General features: G+C 36.6%; 1 protein-coding gene across 6 annotated transcripts in view; it reads left to right on the top strand.

Annotated features, from left to right (window-relative positions):
• Positions 1–20662, top strand: part of RAPGEF2 (Rap guanine nucleotide exchange factor 2) — a 185048-nt gene that overhangs the window by 146591 nt on the left and 17795 nt on the right. For all 6 annotated transcript variants that reach the window (XM_058803151.1, XM_058803153.1, XM_058803154.1 and 3 more), the window contains 11 exons: positions 669–846; positions 2546–2682; positions 3217–3375; positions 4990–5142; positions 5523–5687; positions 8676–8783; positions 8875–9078; positions 9190–9298; positions 11507–11753; positions 16157–16314; positions 20232–20472. In XM_058803151.1, coding sequence (XP_058659134.1) covers positions 669–846; positions 2546–2682; positions 3217–3375; positions 4990–5142; positions 5523–5687; positions 8676–8783; positions 8875–9078; positions 9190–9298; positions 11507–11753; positions 16157–16314; positions 20232–20472 — 1859 coding nt within the window. The remainder of the gene's footprint in view (positions 1–668; positions 847–2545; positions 2683–3216; positions 3376–4989; positions 5143–5522; positions 5688–8675; positions 8784–8874; positions 9079–9189; positions 9299–11506; positions 11754–16156; positions 16315–20231; positions 20473–20662) is intronic.

The following is a 20662-nucleotide window of genomic DNA, read 5'->3' as shown; positions in this document are numbered from 1 at the left end:
TTCATTCATTTTAAAACAATATGAGGGAGGTTAAATTTGACAGATATTCTGGGTAGTCCATCTGTGGTGTTTAAGCAATGACTTTGCTTTTTTCTGCATCTGTAAATTCTTAGGCAATTTATCAGCAAATGAAAGCCATATTTAACCACGTTCAACTGGAATTGTAAAACAAAAGTACAGTCCTAGGTGACTAAGAGATAGCAAAATTCCTGTAGCATTCTGATGCTGTTTTTATTTCCCCAAACTGTCTGTTTAAAATTATGCTGCTTTCCTAAGTGTCTGTAAATTTGGAGTGAGCACAGAAATTGTCAAATGAAAACTGTTTATTGAAAAAAATTATATTCAGCTAACAGTTCAAGACATTGCTGCTTGAAATGCAAGAGCCTTCAATCCCCCCAAGACCCACAGATTAAGTAATGTCTGTTGAACCCTTTGTTTGTGTGACTGATTGAAACAAATGTTAAAAGTCATATTTAAACACAGTGGGTTTGGACTGATAAATTGTTAGTTGTTTTAAAAAGATATAAAAAGAAAAAAGCAATATAAAAATATAGAATAAATTTGGGTCATCTGCTAGATGTTAGAATTCATCTCTGTACATTTAACCAGGAAACTGCAGCAGTAAATAACATATTTGAATGTTTTCTAATTGTTTATGCACTAATTAGGCTACAGAAAGTGAGGCTGGTGATATGGATCTCAGTGGATTGCCAGAGACAGCTGTGGATTCTGAGGATGATGATGATGAAGAAGACATTGAAAGGGCATCAGATCCTTTGATGAGTAGGGATATTGTAAGAGACTGCTTGGAGAAAGACCCAATAGACAGGACAGATGATGACATTGGTAAGTATTGCAATGTAGTAAAATGTTGTCAAATATGTTCTTCTTCACCCCCAAAAACTAAATTTTTGAGCTTGGAGTTTTATTTTAATCATTGGCCTTTGTAATTGATAAGGTTAGTGTTTATTGTTATTGTTTTTGTATAAGTATATATATAATGTGAACAATTAAAGAAAATGCATATAATGTGAGTGAAACCTATTACTTGCTGGCCTTTTTGATCTCAAGCTTCAGCTTCTAATTGATATCAGAGCAGGTTTATGAAGGAGATGTCATTGAAAACTGGAGAACAGAACCTTGGCAAGGGTGACATTAATGTTAGCACTGCTTCTCACAGTATATTTTTAATTGTCAGTTGTGACATTGTGACTTGACATTTGTTGCAAACATTGGAGCCTTTAAAACCTTAACATAAATGTGCATCTAATCAAACTAATTTGCTATGTTAACATACGAGTAAACACATTGAAAGCAAAGCAGAACTAGAATCCAAATTTTAATCTAATCTCTTTCACTGGGGGAGATATTTTTATTTTATTGAAGTATGACTAAATGATGATTGAGGTTGATTATCAGATGATTAAGGGACTAGAGCATCTCTTATGCAAGGAAAGTCTAAGAGAGCTGGGGCTCTTCAGCCTGAAGGAAGCTCAGGGGATCTCATTAATGTATAGAAATACCATGGGTTGAGGGTGTGAAGATGATGGAGCCAGGGTCTTCTCAGTAGTGCCCAGTGAGAGGACAAAGGGCACAAACTAAAACACAGTAGGCTCCATCAGAGCACTAGGAAATGCTTTTTTTCTGCTGAGACTGAGGACTGGGAGAGGTTATCAGAGCGGTGTCAGTATTCCTCCTTGAAGATATTCAAAAGGTGTTTGGATGTGTTCCTGGGAAACTGACTCTAACGTGGCTTTGCTTGAGCAGCTAGGTTTGACCAGATGACTTCTGGAAGTCCCTTTTAACCACAACCTTTCTGTAATTCAGAGTAAATAAAAAAATAGAGAAAATACGGGGTCCTATTGAACTCTTTCAGTAGACATTTTAGATCAAACTGGATGCAAAAACGATTTTGGGGCATATATTCACTTGGCAGGACTGCTAAAATTAAGTTCTGTAGTTATGAACAGCATAAAAAATGAAAATACAGGAAGCTCACTGTTGAGTACAAGTGTAACTCAAGTGCAGGTAGAAGACAGAGCAGCAGCAGTCACCTTTAAGACAGTAATCCAGTAATCCTGTCTGGTCCATCTGAGAGGAACTTTCTGGTGAAACCACCAGACAATGATCAAGTACAATTTACTGTTAAGCCTAGACTAGGAGGTGTTGGCTTTACCAAACAACTTGCTCAATTTTGTGACATTTGTCTTGCTGTGTTTTATATAGTCCTAGTCACAATGAAATTATTTCCCTGACTGCGGTATTAAAAATATCATTGGTTGTATTCAGAGCTCTTGGTTACATTACAATCCTTCCATTATGCTGACTTTTACTTTGCAGGGTTTCTATTGATGATATGACCAGCCAGTCTGTGTCTACAAAATACCCAGTAATTAAAACAGGCCACTGTACATGATTTATTAGTATACAGAAACGATTGTGCAGCATTTTAGCTTAAGCAGCCTCAGGCATCTTGCTGAAGAGCTGTCTTTACTGTGCTTTGTTGTTTTGACATGCACGACTCAGTGGGCTTTTTCTCCTTCAGAACAACTACTGGAATTCATGCATCAATTGCCTGCTTTTGCCAACATGACAATGTCAGTGAGGAGAGAACTCTGTGCTGTGATGGTGTTTGCAGTTGTGGAGAGAGCAGGAACTATTGTACTAAACGATGGGGAAGAGGTCAGTAGCAGTTGCTTTTGACTCTCCTATTATACCAAACATCCCGATTCCACACGGTTAAGATCCTCTTTTGTTACTTAACAAAAAAAAGAAAAAAAAAAGAGAAAAAAAGCAACATTCAGGTAAATCAGAACTCTTTTTGTTCTGGATTTTCTGAAAGCTTTTGTTTAGGCGCTCACACATTTCTTAAGCAATAAAACCAGAAAGCATTTTCTGTATTGTACTAAATGCTTCCTGCCTATTTGAGCTCATCTGGGGACTTTATTTCAGTGTTCAAGTGCTGTTTTAAAACTTCCTTTATCTCTTTTTCCACAGTCTTTCATTACCTCTTAATAGTAAAGATGAGCTTAAGATCCCAGTTTTCTTGAGCTGGAAATAGCTGTACATTTAAGGAAAATTAGCTTATTAAATTGTTAATAGGTGCTAGAAAATAAATTTTGCCTTAGAACAATTGTGAGAGTTGTATTTATATAGTATGATTTTAAAATGTTAACTGATTTGGTCTTCACATATCCTGCAATATTTGATTTGTAGCTGGATTCCTGGTCAGTCATTTTGAATGGCTCTGTGGAGGTGACATACCCTGATGGAAGAACAGAGATATTGTGCATGGGGAACAGTTTTGGTGTTTCCCCCACTATGGAAAAGGAATACATGAAAGGAGTGATGAGAACCAAAGTGGATGACTGCCAGGTAGAGTGTCTGTGGTACAAGCAAATTCACACCCACACAGGTGTCGTGCAACTCAATAATGAGACCCAGTTTTATTTTAAACTGAATACATGTAAAATATCCAGTGGGTAACCCCAGACAGTAGTTGGGCAATGTGGCTTCTGCATACCCACAGTCTGGGAAATGGAGTTATCTTTTTCAGGGTAAAGGATCATTTTGCATGAAGATATTTGTCTACATACTGTTTCCAGAAGGCGAGGGCCACCAGCCGTGCATCCATTGCTTTCAATGTTCCTTGGGAGGATCTCAAGGTCCATTAGCCATGACAGGCTCCTTCCCTTCTGCAGCTAATAGCCTTTCTTCCTTACTCAACTCAGCTTCTGAATATCAGAGGAATACAAACTTTATCTCCTGTGGTTTGAGTGAAAGATCTAATTTTGGCTAATCTGACCTTTCAAGGAAAAAGCTTTGATGTTTGCTGTAATACAAGCAGTCAGATGTAAAGAATGCTTTTCATAGCATAAAACTACTGGCTGAATCTGGTTATATGGTTGTTATTTGCTTATTCCCATCCAGAAAATTATAGCATAGCCGTGGGTGAATTAAGCATTTTGCTTTGTCCTGATGGCTAATTAGCTTCAAGTAGATGACCTTTGAAAGGGGTGAAAATGTGTGTTCATAGAGTCACCTGGTTTAGCTTGGCCATCTAACTCCCAAAATGTGCATAAATGGTTTCTCATTAGAGTAATGTTTTCAGCAAATCCAAACTGTGGAACTTCTGTTTCAGCTGCTACTAGCTGCTGGAAAAATGAAATGATGTGTAAATGAATTTAAAGAGAAAATACTGTCTCTGATTCTTGGGCCATTGTCCTAAGTCTGTACAGAAGGATTTAACAACTTTTCAACCATAAATAACACTGTTTCTTTCAGTTAAATACCCGGATTCATATAATAAGGTAGTTTAATCTTGTCCCCCAAAAGAGACAAGCATGTAATAATTTGTGTACAATGTAGTTTTTTTCCAATTTGTTATGGTTGGTCTTAATTATATTTGCATAGTGTGGGTATTAGGAACATTCCTAAGATATTTATTCTTGCACTTATTCTTGGCTGAACTGATGATTGTAGAAAATAATTTTCCTGTTGTATGCTTTAAGCCAAGAAATAATTTCTTTCTTCGTGCCTGCACTAATTAATTGAATAAATGTTCTTTTTCTTACTAATTGACTTCAATAAAATAGCTATTAAAAAACAAGATTATTTACCAAAACAATAGCCACAAAAAATAAAAGCTGGGTTTTCACTTAACTCTTCTAAATACCACAAAAGAGCTGGGCTTTCATCTACAGCAGTGGGGAGGTCAGAGCAGCTGAACGAGAATGGCTGGGAATGCTAAATCATATTGCTCTGATGGATCTTGGTCTCCTCAAATGCAGGATTGTAGTGGCAGTGCTGTGCCTGTCTGTTCATCTGCTTGGTAAGGCTGAACTGCTGGAAAGACAAAAACTATTGGAAAGGCTCACTGCAGGTTGAGGAGCTACTTTATTTTGTCTGTTGATTGAGTACTTGCACCTTAAGTCTAAATGCTCCTCTGAAGATTTAACATTCAACGCTGGTGTGTGATGATTTTTCCAGTTTGTTTGCATAGCCCAGCAAGATTATTGCCGCATCCTCAATCAAGTGGAAAAGAACATGCAGAAGGTGGAGGAGGAAGGGGAGATTGTGATGGTGAAGGAGCACAGGGAGCTGGACCGCACTGGAACGAGGAAAGGCCACATTGTCATCAAGGTAAGAGGAAAAGAGAGTGTCTCTTGAAAAAGTCTGTGTTCTGCAAACCTCGCAACTTGGCAAGTTAGGGCCAGGATCAGTTGAGGTGTATATTGTAGAAGTAAATATTTGAAAATGGACTGTTAATATTTCTAGATTTTTTAAAAATAATTATGCATGTTGACAACTAGGTGATTTCTATACAGCTTAATTACATAATTTTTTTTACGTTTCTTAATACAGTGGTCAAGCTGTTGTGTTTGCTTAGCACATCAGTTAATGGATGGCAGTATTTCTAGTGTGATGAATCTTCATTCATTCAGTATGTTACAAGAAAACAAATTTGCATGTGTTGAAAATGTGTTAATAAGTATGATTTTTCAATTTTTTGCTATCAATAGGGAACAGCTGAAAGGTTAACAATGCATTTGGTGGAAGAGCACTCTGTGGTAGACCCAACATTTATAGAAGACTTCCTGTTGACGTATAGGACCTTTCTTTCCAGCCCAATGGAAGTGGGCAAGAAGTTGTTGGAGTGGTTCAATGACCCCAGCCTCAGGGATAAGGTGAAAATCTCATGAATCATGTATTGTTACCATTCACATTGAAATATAAGAAATAAGAATAAAATATGCTTTAGAGAGAATGACTAAATTGAATAAGATACAAATAGCTGGTGACATATTTTAATGGCAGAATATATGGCTAAAACTAAGAACATTTTTTCCCCTTATTTTGTTTAAATATTACTGTGTTCATGCAAGGTAAATTGCCCATGCTTTACCTTGCTGTGTTTTTACAACTTAATTGCTTACAGGTATACAGGAATATTTTTTTCCAATTGTATTTTTATTTAATGTAATTCAGTAGAATTTTATTGTGTCTCCAAGTTTGAGCATATGATAAGTTTTGTGTTTTCTGTACATATTGCTAGTTAATTCAATGTGGCAAACATGATTTTTTTTTAAAGGAGAATAGGACATTCATGCATTGTTAAGAATCTGTTGTGCTTTATGTAGCATTAAGAAAAAAGCCACCAAGCCCAACCCAAACACAAGAAAGCAATCAGATATCTTCTTCCCTAAACAGAATTTCCATGATGGAAGAATAAGGCACATCCAGTTTTGGCACACTGGCCATTGAGGCTTTATCATCCTTCAAAATCTATTGCTTTATTTTCTCTTGTATGCAACTTTTTTGTATGCTAAAAAAATTCTAAAAATTTCCAGATGCCCTTTTTTTTTATAAATTTGAAACCATGGGAATGATATAAGTACAATGAAAGAGACATTTGGTTTTCAGCTTTTATTTAAATCTGTGTATTTCTTCCAGAAATGTTAGTATAGCTGTGCCTTGAAGGAAGGGTCTTATATATGACAGAGGGTAGGCTTCGCAGCTGATACTGCTCAGAGTTACGGTATTGGAGCTCATCTTTAAAGTTATGTTGCTTGTTCTCCAATGGACAATCCCCTCAACCTCTAAAAGCATGAGCCAGCATGATACAAGCCACAGTTGCTTGTACCAGTCTGAAGACAGAACAGCTCTTTGTTCTGCTGCCTCAATAACCAACCTTTTCTGACCTCCAGCAGCACTGACAGAAAGTCAGGAGGCAGAGAACAGCTTGGGACAAGTGGAGATAAGCAAGTAGGGAATGAGGAATCTGGAAGATTTTGGCTGTTTTGTACTGGGTGCTGATAGACAGTAAAGGGAGTGAAAGGGGTGAGTAAAACTTCCTGGGGATGATGAGTAGTCAGGAGCATTCAGAGTGGGACACTGGACATCCAACCTTAGCAATGATTTTGCCCTGCAGCAAGTTATTTGATTTTACAGCTTTAATCCTCTTCTAATGCTGTTCCTGATTTGTGACACAAGTAATGGCATTCCTCTGGAAGTCAGAATTCAGCTCCTCCTATCTCAGTGTCCTCTGGGTGCAGATGAGTAAGTCCCAACTCCAAAAGCAGCATTGACAGTGAAGCTGTCACCGCAGTAGTTTAAAATACATTGCGTGGTACAGCTTGCAACTTCCCAGACAATTTGAATAATCTGCAGTTACCCTAAATTTAACCAGACATTGTCTGGATCTTCCAGTGTCATCCACAGTAATGAAAAATATCAAAACTGTTTAACAGGAATGAAGTTCATCTTCATTTTCAAAGGTGCAGAAATCTCAAGTATTTTCCTGTGGCTGGGAGCTGCACATGTAGAGCTGGCTAGTTGCCTTCAGTTGAAATCTGAACTTGAGGAGTTCTGAAGTACTTGGTTAGTTTGGTCATTAATTTCAGCACTTTTGAATTAATTTCCTTTCTGGGGTAAAAGGAAAACTACTTAGAAACTTTGAGGGTGGCAAGGATTGGTTTTGCATGCCTGGTGTCAGACCTTTGGCACATGGGGCTGCAGAGGTTTGGATTTTGTGCAGACACGAAGAATGGGTGGGGGTTAGCACTAATTAAAATTAGTATGAGACTTTTAAATTGTGTGAGACTTTGTTCTTAAGTGTTAGGTTTTGAAATGTTTAGAGATTTATCCCTACTGATTTACTTTCCTAGCATAAAAGAAGAAATGCAGCTGTATTTTTAGAGGTAGCATTGAGTGGCACAACTGTTTGGGATTCAGCAACTTTTTAAAAATAGCATTAATCAATACTAATTCAAGACACCAAAATACTTGTGTTTTGTCAGGACAACTGCTGCTGATATTCCAGGTCAAATCACATACTAAAAGAAGAATATTAGAGTAAAAGCATATAGTTTTAAAAAATGCTGGTCTTATTTTGTGGCTTTACCTTCATTACTATTAATTAATAGTATTTCTTCAGATTTTTTCCTAAGAAACTGTAAAGTACCAGTTAAGATTCTTCTCAACTCTATCATCATAATTGCTTGGGGGGAATAGCTGGTGGAAGGAAAAAAGGAGGAGTAAATGGAAAGATTGGCTCTGAGGAAAGGAATTGCTGTTAAAACATCTTTCCTGCTTCTTGCAATATCTTGTTTTTCCTGCCTCTCTAAACATAGAGGAGCTGTTTTACAGAGCTAAATGCAAAATGAAGTTAATGGTGGCACATCTAAAGACTTAGGAGATTCAAAGGCCATTATTAGACTGTATTGTAAGCTTTGTGATCCTGTGCTTGGAGAACTAAGCAGATTTGGAAATGTACATGAACAGGAAATTGTTATAAGTCAGAAATGGATCTACCTTGTTGCCTTCTACCTGTGTGCACTATTTCTTATTAATAAAATTTGATACAGCCAGTGTTTTCTGACTTGCAGCATTCATTATGAAATACAGCATACAATTGCTTATACAAGTGAAAGCAATTATGATACTTAATTTTTTCTATTCTCCTGATATATAATTGCATATTAGTGAAGTTTGATTTGGATGTGTATATATATATATATATATATATATATATATATATATATATATGTATTATTTAAGATTTCAGTGAAAATTTACAGGGCCCTTAATGACCAGTATTTTTAAAGGACTTGGCAGTAGTGTTGTTCTGATTATTCCAGCAGAATTTATAACTTGTAATATTGATGAATTTTCAGGTTACACGGGTAGTATTGTTGTGGGTGAACAATCACTTCAATGATTTTGAAGGAGATCCTGCTATGACTCGATTTCTGGAAGAATTTGAGAACAATTTGGAGAGGGAGGTAAGAGTGAGGGTTTTTTTCTGACAACTTGGGATAACAGGGAATAGCCAGGCTGTTGTTATATATAACTTACTGTGCTTTTCTCTTATAGAAAATGGGTGGACATTTGAGGCTGTTAAATATTGCTTGTGCTGCTAAAGCTAAACGAAGATTGATAACATTAACAAAGCCATCTCGAGAAGCCCCTTTGCCTTTTATCTTGCTGGGAGGGTCAGAAAAGGGATTTGGAATCTTTGTTGACAGTGTAGATTTTGGTAGCAAAGCTACAGAAGCAGGCTTGAAACGTGGAGACCAGGTATGTAATTTTAAAATGTGTTCCTCCATTGCCTCTCCCCTGGTTTTGTTTTTTTTTTTGCTTCCTTTCTCTTCACTACATGAAAATTTTTCAAACTTGTTTGAATTTTAGATATTGGAAGTGAATGGTCAAAACTTTGAAAACATTCAGTTGACAAAAGCCATGGAGATCCTTAGAAATAACACTCATCTGTCTATCACTGTGAAAACCAATTTATTTGGTAAGTTTGTCTGCATTGCTCATTCTAGTTTTGATAGAGACCTAAATTTTTTTAATAGTTTAAAATAGTTTTGTTTGAAACTCTTTTGTACTGGAGAGAATAGAAAAAGCAAACATGAAGGTCCTAAAATATCTTTGTTCATAATGGCAAAGAAAAATTTATGAGTAGAGATTTACATGAAGGGACTTCCTTCTCACAAGTGTATGTTTCTGGATTAAGAGGAACTATTGTGACCATGTAGCTCGAACTTTAAAAACCTGCTTGTATATAAAATGTTTAGTTTTCTCTCAAGAAAGAAGCCTCTTCAGGCATTCCAGCTGATCAGTTGTTTTATTCTGTCTGCTGAATTTACTTGTAGTTTTTCAGCCCACTCTAAGTGTAGCAAGCTCAAGACTATTACAACCTTTCCTGCCAGCTAGGTGAAAAGATTCTTGCTACCCTCTGTATTTGTTCTCTACATATTTCCCTCCAGCAAGTACTAAAGTACACATGGAAGAGTTTTCAAGCAGCTTCAGGAGCTCAATTAGCATCATAAGTAATGAATATATTAGGGATTTGGTTTGATTTTTTTACCACTGGGTACTTGGATTACTTACACAATTTAGTGATGTGTTCCTTGAGTATCTCTTTCAGGATCAGGTTCTTCATCTCAAGTAAGTAGGGCAGAATATCCAGAATATCACCACAGCACATCACTGTACTACTGAAGATTTAAGTTTGCCTAGGTTATCTCCAGAAGTCATCGGTCAAAAAGTCTTAAAAGTCATTAGTCAAATCTGTTTACTTTTTTTTTTTTCTTTGCAGTAAAGATTCTAGTATTTCAGTTGTTTCTAATAATTAGAGATATTTCTTAATGTATCTGGATATGCTTTTTTAGCCGGATGTTCTTGTTTCTCTGTGTGTAAGTTCTGTAACTATCCTCCTCACACTGGGTGTTTGAATCTCATGCACTGCTTTACTCTGTTAAAGATTGAACTTGATTTCTTCCTTTCTTCAGAAGTGTTTTTCTAATTTTTTTCTATCTTGTGACTCCAGTGCAAATACTGAAATCAGATTACAGTACAGTCCCAGAGCAGTTACTTTCTGTGTATTGCATGCAGAATTCCTTCTCCAAAAATCCCAAAAGGAGTTTCCTTTTTTCAACAGCATCTTCTTATCTTTACCTAATTTCTGTCTCCAGCATCTAAGTCCTATTCATTAGTACAGTTATTGGCTGGGTTTACTCTCCTCCACTTTAGTGTCTTATTTCAAGCTTTTGAAGTCTCTTGGTAATTTGTTGTACCTCTAGATATTAGAGAATATTAAGGACAAAATTAATGAATAACAGTAATACATAACCCCCTAATACTCATCCTTAGTTAGTTGCCATTGTTGCTATGTTTTTCTACAATTCCCTAGTTTTAATTATCACTTTTTATTTATTATTACAAACCAAGTCATCAGAGGATTTTTTCCATTTTTGTATGAAGAGTTCCTCCAACACTCAGAATACATGACTTGCTCTCCAGTGCAGTTTTGTATGATTTATTTAAATGTGTCGGGGGTTTTTTTGAGGCTCAAAGTTGCAGTAGAAGAACTAATTTACAAATTTATCAGATATTTCTGCCTCAGAGATGACTCTTTGCTAGGGAGCTGAGGGAGAATGAGTGGTTTTTGGTATTTCTGGCAGATGGATACAACAGCCCTGTCAAACATCCAAGGTGTCTCAGTAGTCTCCTGCTTTATTTTCCTTATGGCTTTGTTACTGTTTCCCTTTTCTGATGCTGTTGCTAATAATTTCTTGTCCATCTGAAAGCTTTTGTTGCTGTCTCTCTGTTTAAAATTTCCTTCTCATTTTTATTTTTCTATCTCACTTTTGTCTAATGTGCTCTTTTTATACATGCTGCTATTCTGCAGAAGCCTTTGTCCTTAGACTAAAAAGTCAAATTCCTTCTGTTGATACCATCCGTGTAACCATGTGGGCACCTGTGTATTTCTCTTCTAGGCTGGGCCAATTAGCTGTTTTTCTGATTCATACTACAGAAAATGAATGTTATTTTTAAAAGCAAAAATGTTTTTGAAGTCTTATACCTAAATTAATTTAATGCTGAAATGGACAGAATAGCCTAATCTTTTTTTTTAATGATTAATATTGAACTGGTCTGGTGCACAGAGCTTTCTTTTATATTTTTGTCCTTTTGCTTACCTCTCTTTTTCTGTCTTGTGCAGTTTTTAAAGAACTCTTAACAAGGTTGTCAGAGGAAAAAAGAAATGGTGCTCCCCACCTGCCTAAAATCGGTGATATTAAAAAGGCGAGTCGTTACTCCATCCCTGACCTTGCTGTTGACGTGGAGCAGGTAATAGGATTAGAAAAAGTAAATAAGAAGAGTAAAGCCAACACAGTTGGGGGAAGAAATAAGTTAAAGAAGATACTTGACAAGACTCGAATCAGCATTCTGCCTCAGAAACCATACAAGTGAGTTTATTTCCTCCTAAATGTTTCCTTTGCATTAAATTATAAGAATTCCTAATGAACTTATAATTTGTGATTAAACTTTTTTATTTATTAATACAAATCATATTTATGTCTGAAAAAAATACCAGAAAAAACCATTCTGAATATTTGTACAAGCATAGACTGCTAACAGTGCATCTTCTGACATCAATTTAGATGTATTTTGTTTCTTACAGATCAAGTAATGACCAAATACTACTTTATGTCATTTTCCTTTTTCTTTTAAGAGGACTGTTAACTTAAATTATTTCAGAATAATTCTGCAAGCAGGTTACTTGCTAAGGGTTGGTATGAGCTAAGATTTCAATGTATCCACGTTCCAGTGGTGTATAAGAATTTTTATGTACTGCTGTAAGGAGTGTGAGGCTAAAATTTTAACTTGGGTTCTTTGATAGAATTGTGTGTGGTTTTTTGTTTTATTTTTTTTAATGAAAGCAAAATATGCTATCTGATAGCTTTTATTCTATGAACACATTTTAGAAATAGAGTTCTGAAAATTGCTGGCAACAATAGAAGAGTGAATTTTATATGATATTATAGTAACCTGGTTCTTGGCCAAGGCAAATGGTATTGATGGGGGCAAAACAAATGGTAGAGGGTAGTTGTGTGATGAGTTTTCTCTTGCATTTTTCTTTCCTGTGTCCCACTAGGGAATAAGCTATTCCATGTAAATTAGAAAAAAGACACTTGTGCTGAAAATGCAGGGCTTTTTTCCCTGCCATTACCTAAAAAATTTGCTTAACTGATGTTAGATATTGCCTACTAAATGAAAACTATTCTGAAAATTATATATAGAATTTGAGTAATAGATTTATTAAATTAATATAGACTATTATACACAAATAATGGCTGTTTGTTGAATTGATGGCAGTACCTTTCCAATAGAGGAGAATCTGTAAATCCTCTGTTTGTGTTGTTCGTCTTTAGCATGTTTTCCTTTATTTAACTGGTCTTGCATGTTTGTTTCTCTGATTAGCTGTGCATACTTAGGTCTTTCTGCATTGGTCACTATGGTTCATACCATTTGCATAAAATTTTCATGTTGATTTCTTTTCCTTTATGTTCTGTCATTTTTATACTTTTTCTGTGTAGGGACCTCTTTGGGTAAGATTCAGAAAAACTTGACCTATTTTATTTTCTTCTGCTAGCTCTGCTTTATGTGTTATATATAGCAGTTTGTCTGCAAAGCCTGTTGACATTCAGTTGTTTTTGTCTGCACAGTTTCTGCATAGAGATCTGTAGCTATAGACTTTAGTGTTTGTGCTTTTCTTTCCCCTATGGTGTAAAAGCATCCATCTCATTCTTCCTTTTAATTACTGGCATTGAATATATTAAGGGACTTTACCTAGTTTCACGATTTTGCATGTAAGAAAATCAAGAGGGGTGGAAAAGTTGATTTACTCTTAAGTTAAAGTAGGCATTTAAAGACTTCATGACTCAGCTGGCTTAGGAGGTGAAACTGTTCACTGTTTTTTGAGTTTGAAGACTGCAGAAGGCTCCAGTGCCTTGAGGATGTACCCAGACAAAGCCAATCTTTAAACCAGAATGAGGTCGCTCTTAGAGGAGGCTTGTCTGCTTCATGAGACATTAAATCAGTACCAAAGATGAATCAGTTTGAGCAGGAGATGATGCCTTCCTTCAGTCCTGCTGTTTAGTTCAATAAGGTTAAATAACTTCCCAAACTGAGCAAACAGCACCATTTCCTCTGCAGCTACAGGGAAATCTTCTCTTCAGTGTCTGTGAGACATTTCTTGGGTTCCAGGTACAATCTGCACTGGAGCTCTTTGTTTACTTTTCTGGCACAGTGATTTTGTGGTCTGTAGGCTCAATTGGTCCAAAAAAGGATTAAACACAACTCCCACCTCCCTCTCTGGTAAAGTTCTGCCTGGTCCATAGAGCAGCATGCCAGACAAAGCAGCAGCCCCTGTCTCTCTCCTCTCTGCAGCCCTGCAGTGGGGTGCACAGGATTTTGTGTTCTGAGGGAAGCAGCATTCAGATAGTTCTGTCATTTCATTGTCCCTTCTACCCTGTTTGTCATTCAACAGCAAAGTTATTTCTTAGTTAATGTGCTGTGTCCCTGCATGGCAGATACCTACAGAAAGCAATATAAATGCTGCTTCCTTAAAACCACAGTCTTCTTTCATTGGCATAATAAAAATATTTTACCTAACAGTAGATCTTCATGGGACCTGGATTTTTTTAGTGTTGCTCTTTTTATCTGATATTTCTAGACTTCATTACTTGTTTGCATAGGTTAGAACTCAGATTCTAATTTAAGTTTTAAAAATAGAGTAGACTGAGTGTAAAGTAAATTATTTCCAATTTCTTATATGAAGACTTAAACTCAAGCACAATTTTAAACACTTTTTTTGCTTTTAAACCTAACATTTTCAGAGTTGATCCACTTTACTGAAGCTGCCTCAGTCATAACATACACGATAGCTATAAGATTATATAAACTGGCAAACTGCAAAAGGAATGCATAATGCAAGTGAAACTACTAATATAAGATTCACACTGTCTTAATTTGATTTGAATTTAGAGAAAATACTGTTGTTTGCAGTATTTATGAAATCTGGTATATAGTAGTATAGAACCACCAGAAAACATTTTGAGGTACTTGGGCTGCAGGGTTTTTTGTTTACTTTCTTTTTTTTTTAAATGTGGAGTGGTTCCTGCTTGAAGGACCTGATATTGATTGCTGGCAACTCTTTTGTAGTGAAAGACTTATTTGCTTTTGGTTTAGCAGGACGGTTCTGTGGGCTGAGTAGGTTATCACTGCTTGTCACAGTATTTTGTGCTTGATGGAAGTACAAAAATACAAACGTTCAGATTCACCTTAACTTCTGATTAAGAGAGAAGCCTATATCTGTTTCCAGTGGATTTGAGTGTTTCTGTCACTCTCATGGCTTGAGGTTACAATTCATAAAAGTGTTCTGGTAATACAGAGTTATCTGTTTTTTAGAAGCAAAACAGTGAGAAAACCCAAACACAGCACAGAGAGATACCATGCACTGCCTTCTCAAAAGCAGTTGTGTCCATGTCATTAAAAATGTGTCTTTAGTGCTCAGACACTGTTCTAGCTTTCCAGACTACTGTTCAATTCATAGCACCTATGGAAGTGGTACGAGAGTGCACAGTGTAGAGTTATTCACCAGGAAGCACAAAGGGATATTGCTGCTGTAACAGCTATCAGGGTAATTATCTAGCTTTTATTACTTCTGTTTAGGTTTTCCAAGAGTGGATAGAGACAAAGGCTTAAGTGCCCAATATTAGTGTACAAGTGGTCATTTGTGTTGCATCATTTAATTTACTAGACTGGCTTAGTTGTAATGTTTGCAATGAAGTCTAAATTCTGGTTTATGCTTTATTTAAATGTGTAGATACAGATTTAGATGTGCTTGGCTTTTAGAGAGGCCTTGCCTATACTTGCTACATTTTTAATGCTTTTCACTTTCTATAATGACTGCTATTCAACATTTTACACCCTCTGAGTATTTTATTAAGGGTTTTTTTTCTGTATATTTAGAGAAAAGTTCAATGGCTGTCTCCAGCTCTACGTCTTGTGGCTGGTGTTCTGCTTCACGTTATTATCAACTCAAAAGCAATAAGTAAATCGGTGCCTACTATAACATGATGATAGCTCTGTCTCAGATCCATCTAGCACTGCTGATCTCCTATGGGACCCTGCCTTACAAAATTTAATGGATAAAACACTTCACCTTTATCACAGAATACTTTATTTACAGCTGCCAGGTACTTTGCAGTGGATACTTCTAGCACCCAAGTGTGGATGTTTAGCTTAGCCTTACCTGGTATCATTTCAGTCACACAGAGTGGAGAGAAACTCAGACAAGTGATACAGGGTGGCAAAACCAAATTATCTCAAATTATCCTCTCTCATCCGTCTGTTGAAAGATCTTATATAGCATGGCTACAGTATATCACAAATATAGTTGCAAATCCTGTCTCTGATGGAGTAAAAAAATCTATGAAGTCCAGGCTTGAAAACAGCACTGAGGGGCAGCAGTATTAGTCAAAGTTTGGGTGATAGGATGGTGAGGTGTATACCACCTTTTGAATGAACATATTGGCCGAAATAATTTAAAAAATGAGCCTAGCAACTCCTCAGTGCTTAGTGGTGAGCATCTTCTGGCAGTGTGAACGAGCAAATCAAGTCACTCTGCGTGGACTGTTCACAAAGCAGGTCCTGTTTTCTGGAGAAGTTTGACTTCTAAATAGCAATTTCTGTATAAACAATTGAAAGTATAAAAATGCAGCAGTAGAGACATCACTGCCATTCCTCTAATATAGCCAATCTCTGAATGTCTGCAAGTCCTGATTTTATTTCTTTCTGGATGCAGTGACATTGGAATTGGCCAGTCTCAGGATGACAGCATTGTGGGACTGAGGCAGTCAAAGCACATTCCTCCTGCTTTACCTGTCAGTGGAACCCTGTCATCCAGTAATCCTGACCTGCTGCAGTCTCATCACCGCATCTTAGACTTTAACACTACTCCAGGTAAGGATCCTTTTCTTATTGTAGTTCCTAACCTTTTAATTTCCTCTCATAGTTCAGTTTTTTGGGTTTTTTTTTTGTTGTGTGTGGATTTGTAGAGTCTGAAGAGGCATGTGAGTTTTTATTAACTGTTTGCTGTCATACAAAAATTTGCCACATATTCATGCGTGAGGATTTATTACATCTGCTACAATATACTTTACCCACATATAATAGATGTCTGTTTTTCATGCATGCTGTATACAGAGTGCTTCTTACTGACTGAATATTCCTGGTCAGTAAAAACCTGTTTTGCTTGGTATTTCATAATTTGTCTTGGTGGATCATTGTTTTCAAGACTGCAATATTTTCAAATGGCATAGCAGATCATTAGCTCATAGTAAAGGGAAAGGATATTGGGCTGGGACACAAAATTTGTATTTCAGTCTTTTTCTGAACAGACTTATATAATTTATACTACATTTGTAAGGGACAGTTTTAAAGTTTCTTGTTAGTCATCCTGCCCTACAGCTGTATGCCAAATTCTTTGAATATAAAATCCCTTTCTGAAATAGATAAAAAATGAACACATTTCGAGAGGATCAAAGCACAGGAGTGAATGAGGGAGAAATAGGGGGAGACTATGAGAAACTTGAGAGCCTTATCTTATAAAAATGGTTTAGCTGGAGCTCCTGGTAGGGTTGGGATTTGGGCTCTTATCTGGCTGCAAGAAGGCTCTTAGTGGGAAACCTTTCCTGAGTTAAGTATCCAAGTCTTTGCTATTAAAATATAGCTTTTGGAGCAGGATACAGTGATGGTAGCTCAGCAGACACTTGATTATTTTGGCGTAATCTTTAGAGAATTACTCAAAAGTAGAAAATTCAGTGCCCTCCTAAGACTGAGGTGTTTGAAATAATACCTAAGGGATTAGCTAAAGGAATGCTGCTGAAATATCAACCTACACACTGACCAAGTTGATGCAACCATAGTGCTTGAAACTGTGATATTGAACCTTACTTCATGTCAGGTGTTTTAGGGCTAGAGGAGATTGCAAGGAGGTGGTTTGTGCTTTTTCCCCCAGTGCCTAAGATTGATCCTGAGAGACTTGGAAGGTGGACATGTTTTTTGTATTTTCTCCAGTGACTAGTGTCCAACACCATGAAGCTATTCTTTATCAGTAAGAGCATGGTTTTTCATCAGGACTTTTACTATAAATGGGAAATGGATGAAAATTCCTTTCTCTAGCTTGCCACTTACCTAGACCAGACAGTTCTAGGTAATTAAAGTGCTCATGCTAACTGCAGCAGGTGGCCAAATTGCAGAGCTATGGGCATTGCTGACTCAAGCAGCTCAGACAAACTTCAATGAGAAGGAAAGCCATTGCAGGCCTAAAGAGCTTTCATTTACAGATGGAGTTCAGAGAAGCTTAATAAATTAATAAGGTTCAACTGTTTGCATTTTGCATTGAGGGAAGGAGCTCAGTGTGATGTAATGCCATCCCTCCAATGCTTTAACAATTTTTCTGTGTCTTTGTAGAAAATGTATTTCTTCCTCATTTAAAAAAAAATTGTTGTTTTTGTTTGGGTCGGTTTTGTTTGGGGTTTTTTTGTTAAAATTTGCCTGAATGTCCACACGCTGAGTATTTTGCCTTAGTAATTCTAAGGCAATTTTTCTTTTCCTGAGTGGAAAGGAAGGAAAAGGGGGCTGGAAATGGAAATCATAAACCTTAAGGACTTTAGAGATGGCTGCATTGTATATAGAAATGTTGAATTATATCTCTATATATTTCAAGACTTGAAAAAATTAAAGCCTGCAGTTTTAATTCCTTTTACTACCTTGGTCTAAATTAAAGATGGAAATGGAGGCAGCTTGCAAGAAATTGAATGCACTGGAGGAGAAAGAGAAATGGGTAGAGCAGCTGTCCTTTGAGGCTTTGAGAAATATCCCTCAGGATAAAAAATAAAACAACTTGCTCCTTTTAGAAGAGTAGTCTTTGAGGAGAAAGTGTGAACAGCTTGAAATCTGCAAGGAGTCATTTTAGTTTCCCTTCTGATTGGATCAGGCTGTCTCAAATATACTTTTAAAGGTTTATTTTTAAAAATTCAATAGCACTTTGATTTCTCTTTTCTTGTGCTGCCTTTGCTATTTGATTGGAAGTCAAAATAATAGAGTAATGATGAACTGCCAGTCACTGGTATTTTTTCTTTCCCCTCACAGTCTTTCTAAGGGAATAGATTCCTATCACACAGCATTGCCTTCTTCAGCCTGCCACTCCAGTTTCCCTTTTCGAAAACCAGTGAAGGGGGGTGATTATGATTCTCTTCAAGTGTTTTATTTAAAAATTAGTGGGCTGAATTACTTGCTACCCTTGCTATAGCTGCAATCATTTCACTTGCCAGCAGACGTCTGTGTGTTCTGTGTAGAGCTTTTCCTCACAGCTCTGATGGGTAGGCAGCCTGAGAAATTGGGTGCTAAAATGCAGGGCAAAGATGGGACTCCTATTTGCTGTCCTCTGCATTTCTTCATATTGATTTCAGTGACCCAGCAGAGCAGGTTATTCTCTTGTTGCACAAAACACTTTATTTCTAGGGACTGTTAAACAATTTCTCACCTTGGTATTGTTTACAGTAGCTTCTCAACTTCACAGCATTTCTTTGGCAAATATTTCTGTAACAGCAAGAGGCAGCAAGATCTGGAGAAGGGTCTGGTTTTTAACATCTCCAAAAGCCTGTGTCTTTGGCATCTGCCTTCCTCCAGATATCAAAAAATGTAGAAAATATTTCAGAAGATATTCTGCTCTGTACCCTTCTTCAACTAATTACTGAAGGAAGATGGGTCAGTGTAGAGTTGGTGATAAAAGGCAAAATTGGCTTGCTGGTTGTGAAATATTTGTGCATTTGACTCAAATGCTTAGGAAGGGCTAAAAGCTGGCCTGTAATGATATCCTTTATGTGTAACTGATGATATAATCAGACAGCATTAGTGTGTTCTAGTATTAGTGCTTCTCAAGCTGCAAAAAACTACTGTGAGTTTCAAAGTTACAGGCTTAGTTGCACAAAATTTGAAAAATAATATATTTAAGCCTAAAAAGCCTTTGTGGCATGTAAATGAACTCATATCAGAGAGATTCATCTTAATGCTTTCCAAATTATTATTTTGGAAACATGCAAGAGCAGTGGGGAGGTGTTCAGTTCTGTTCTTTTGTCGCAGGATTTCTGCTGCTGAATAGATCTTTTTGTAGTAACTTGAATACATGTTATGCACATTCAGGTCTTGTCAAAAAATCCTCTAGTTGTACTAAAGTGAATGTTTTCACTTGGCAGGTTTTTTTCCACTCTTTTTTCATCACAGTAATTTCAGAAGCCTTCATTTAGATGGCTTCTTGTTATTAATATATTTTCTTGCTTGTATGACTGCTTTAATATAGAAAAATGAATTATTTTTATTAAAGAAAAATGAGTAGATGTCATGCCTCACAAAACTAGAAAAGCTTATTTCTATCAGAGGGAAGAAATTAAATTATTTGAAATACTTGTCAGTTAAAAATACCTTAGGTTAATAAACCCAGTGATGGATACCTGTATAATTTCATTTATCTTTTTTTTTTCCTAATAATAGAGTGATAACTACCAAAATTCAGTGGATCAATGGCTTTGGATTTCAATATATTCATGCTCATTAGTTTGTTAAACTTTGAAAATATTATAATATTTTGTATTATTTATAGCCTAACTAGCTTCTTTTCCTGGATGTTTATAGAACTAGTTTTTACTGAAGATATTCTTTATCAGTAAGAGCCTAGCTTTTCATCAGGAATTTTACTGAAGTAAAAACTGATAACACTAATAATTAAACTCAATGTGACTTGCTCATTCTTATACCATTGAGTTTTTATTTTTCTTTGCTTACTAATTGCATGACTTGCTTGTAATTTTTTCCAGACTTGCCAGACCAAGTCCTGCGGGTTTTCAAGGCAGACCAGCAAAGTCGCTACATAATGATCAGCAAGGACACCACGGCGAAGGAAGTGGTCGTCCAGGCCATCAGGGAGTTTGCTCTGACTGCAACCCCTGATGCCTATTCACTGTGCGAGGTCTCTGTCACACCTGAGGGTGTCATCAAGCAGAGGAGGCTCCCTGATCAGCTCTCCAAGCTTGCCGACAGGATACAGCTGAGTGGCAGGTAAGACGGAGACTGAGCTAAAGCTGATGATGCCAGTTTATCAAGTCAAAATCTTGTTTAAGAGTATTACTTAATTATTTCATGTTCTGTTTCTTTGCAACACATTGCTGCTTATGCAATGTCTCATTAATACCTAGGCCTGGTGAAGTTAATTTCATTCTCAGATTCCATCTGGATCATTGCTGTAACT

The sequence above is a fragment of the Ammospiza caudacuta genome, chromosome 4 (assembly GCF_027887145.1).
Source record: "Ammospiza caudacuta isolate bAmmCau1 chromosome 4, bAmmCau1.pri, whole genome shotgun sequence".
Classification (NCBI taxonomy): Eukaryota; Metazoa; Chordata; class Aves; order Passeriformes; family Passerellidae; genus Ammospiza; species Ammospiza caudacuta.
Note: the sequence above shows the minus strand (reverse complement) of the source record. Positions and strands in the feature narration are given on the sequence as shown.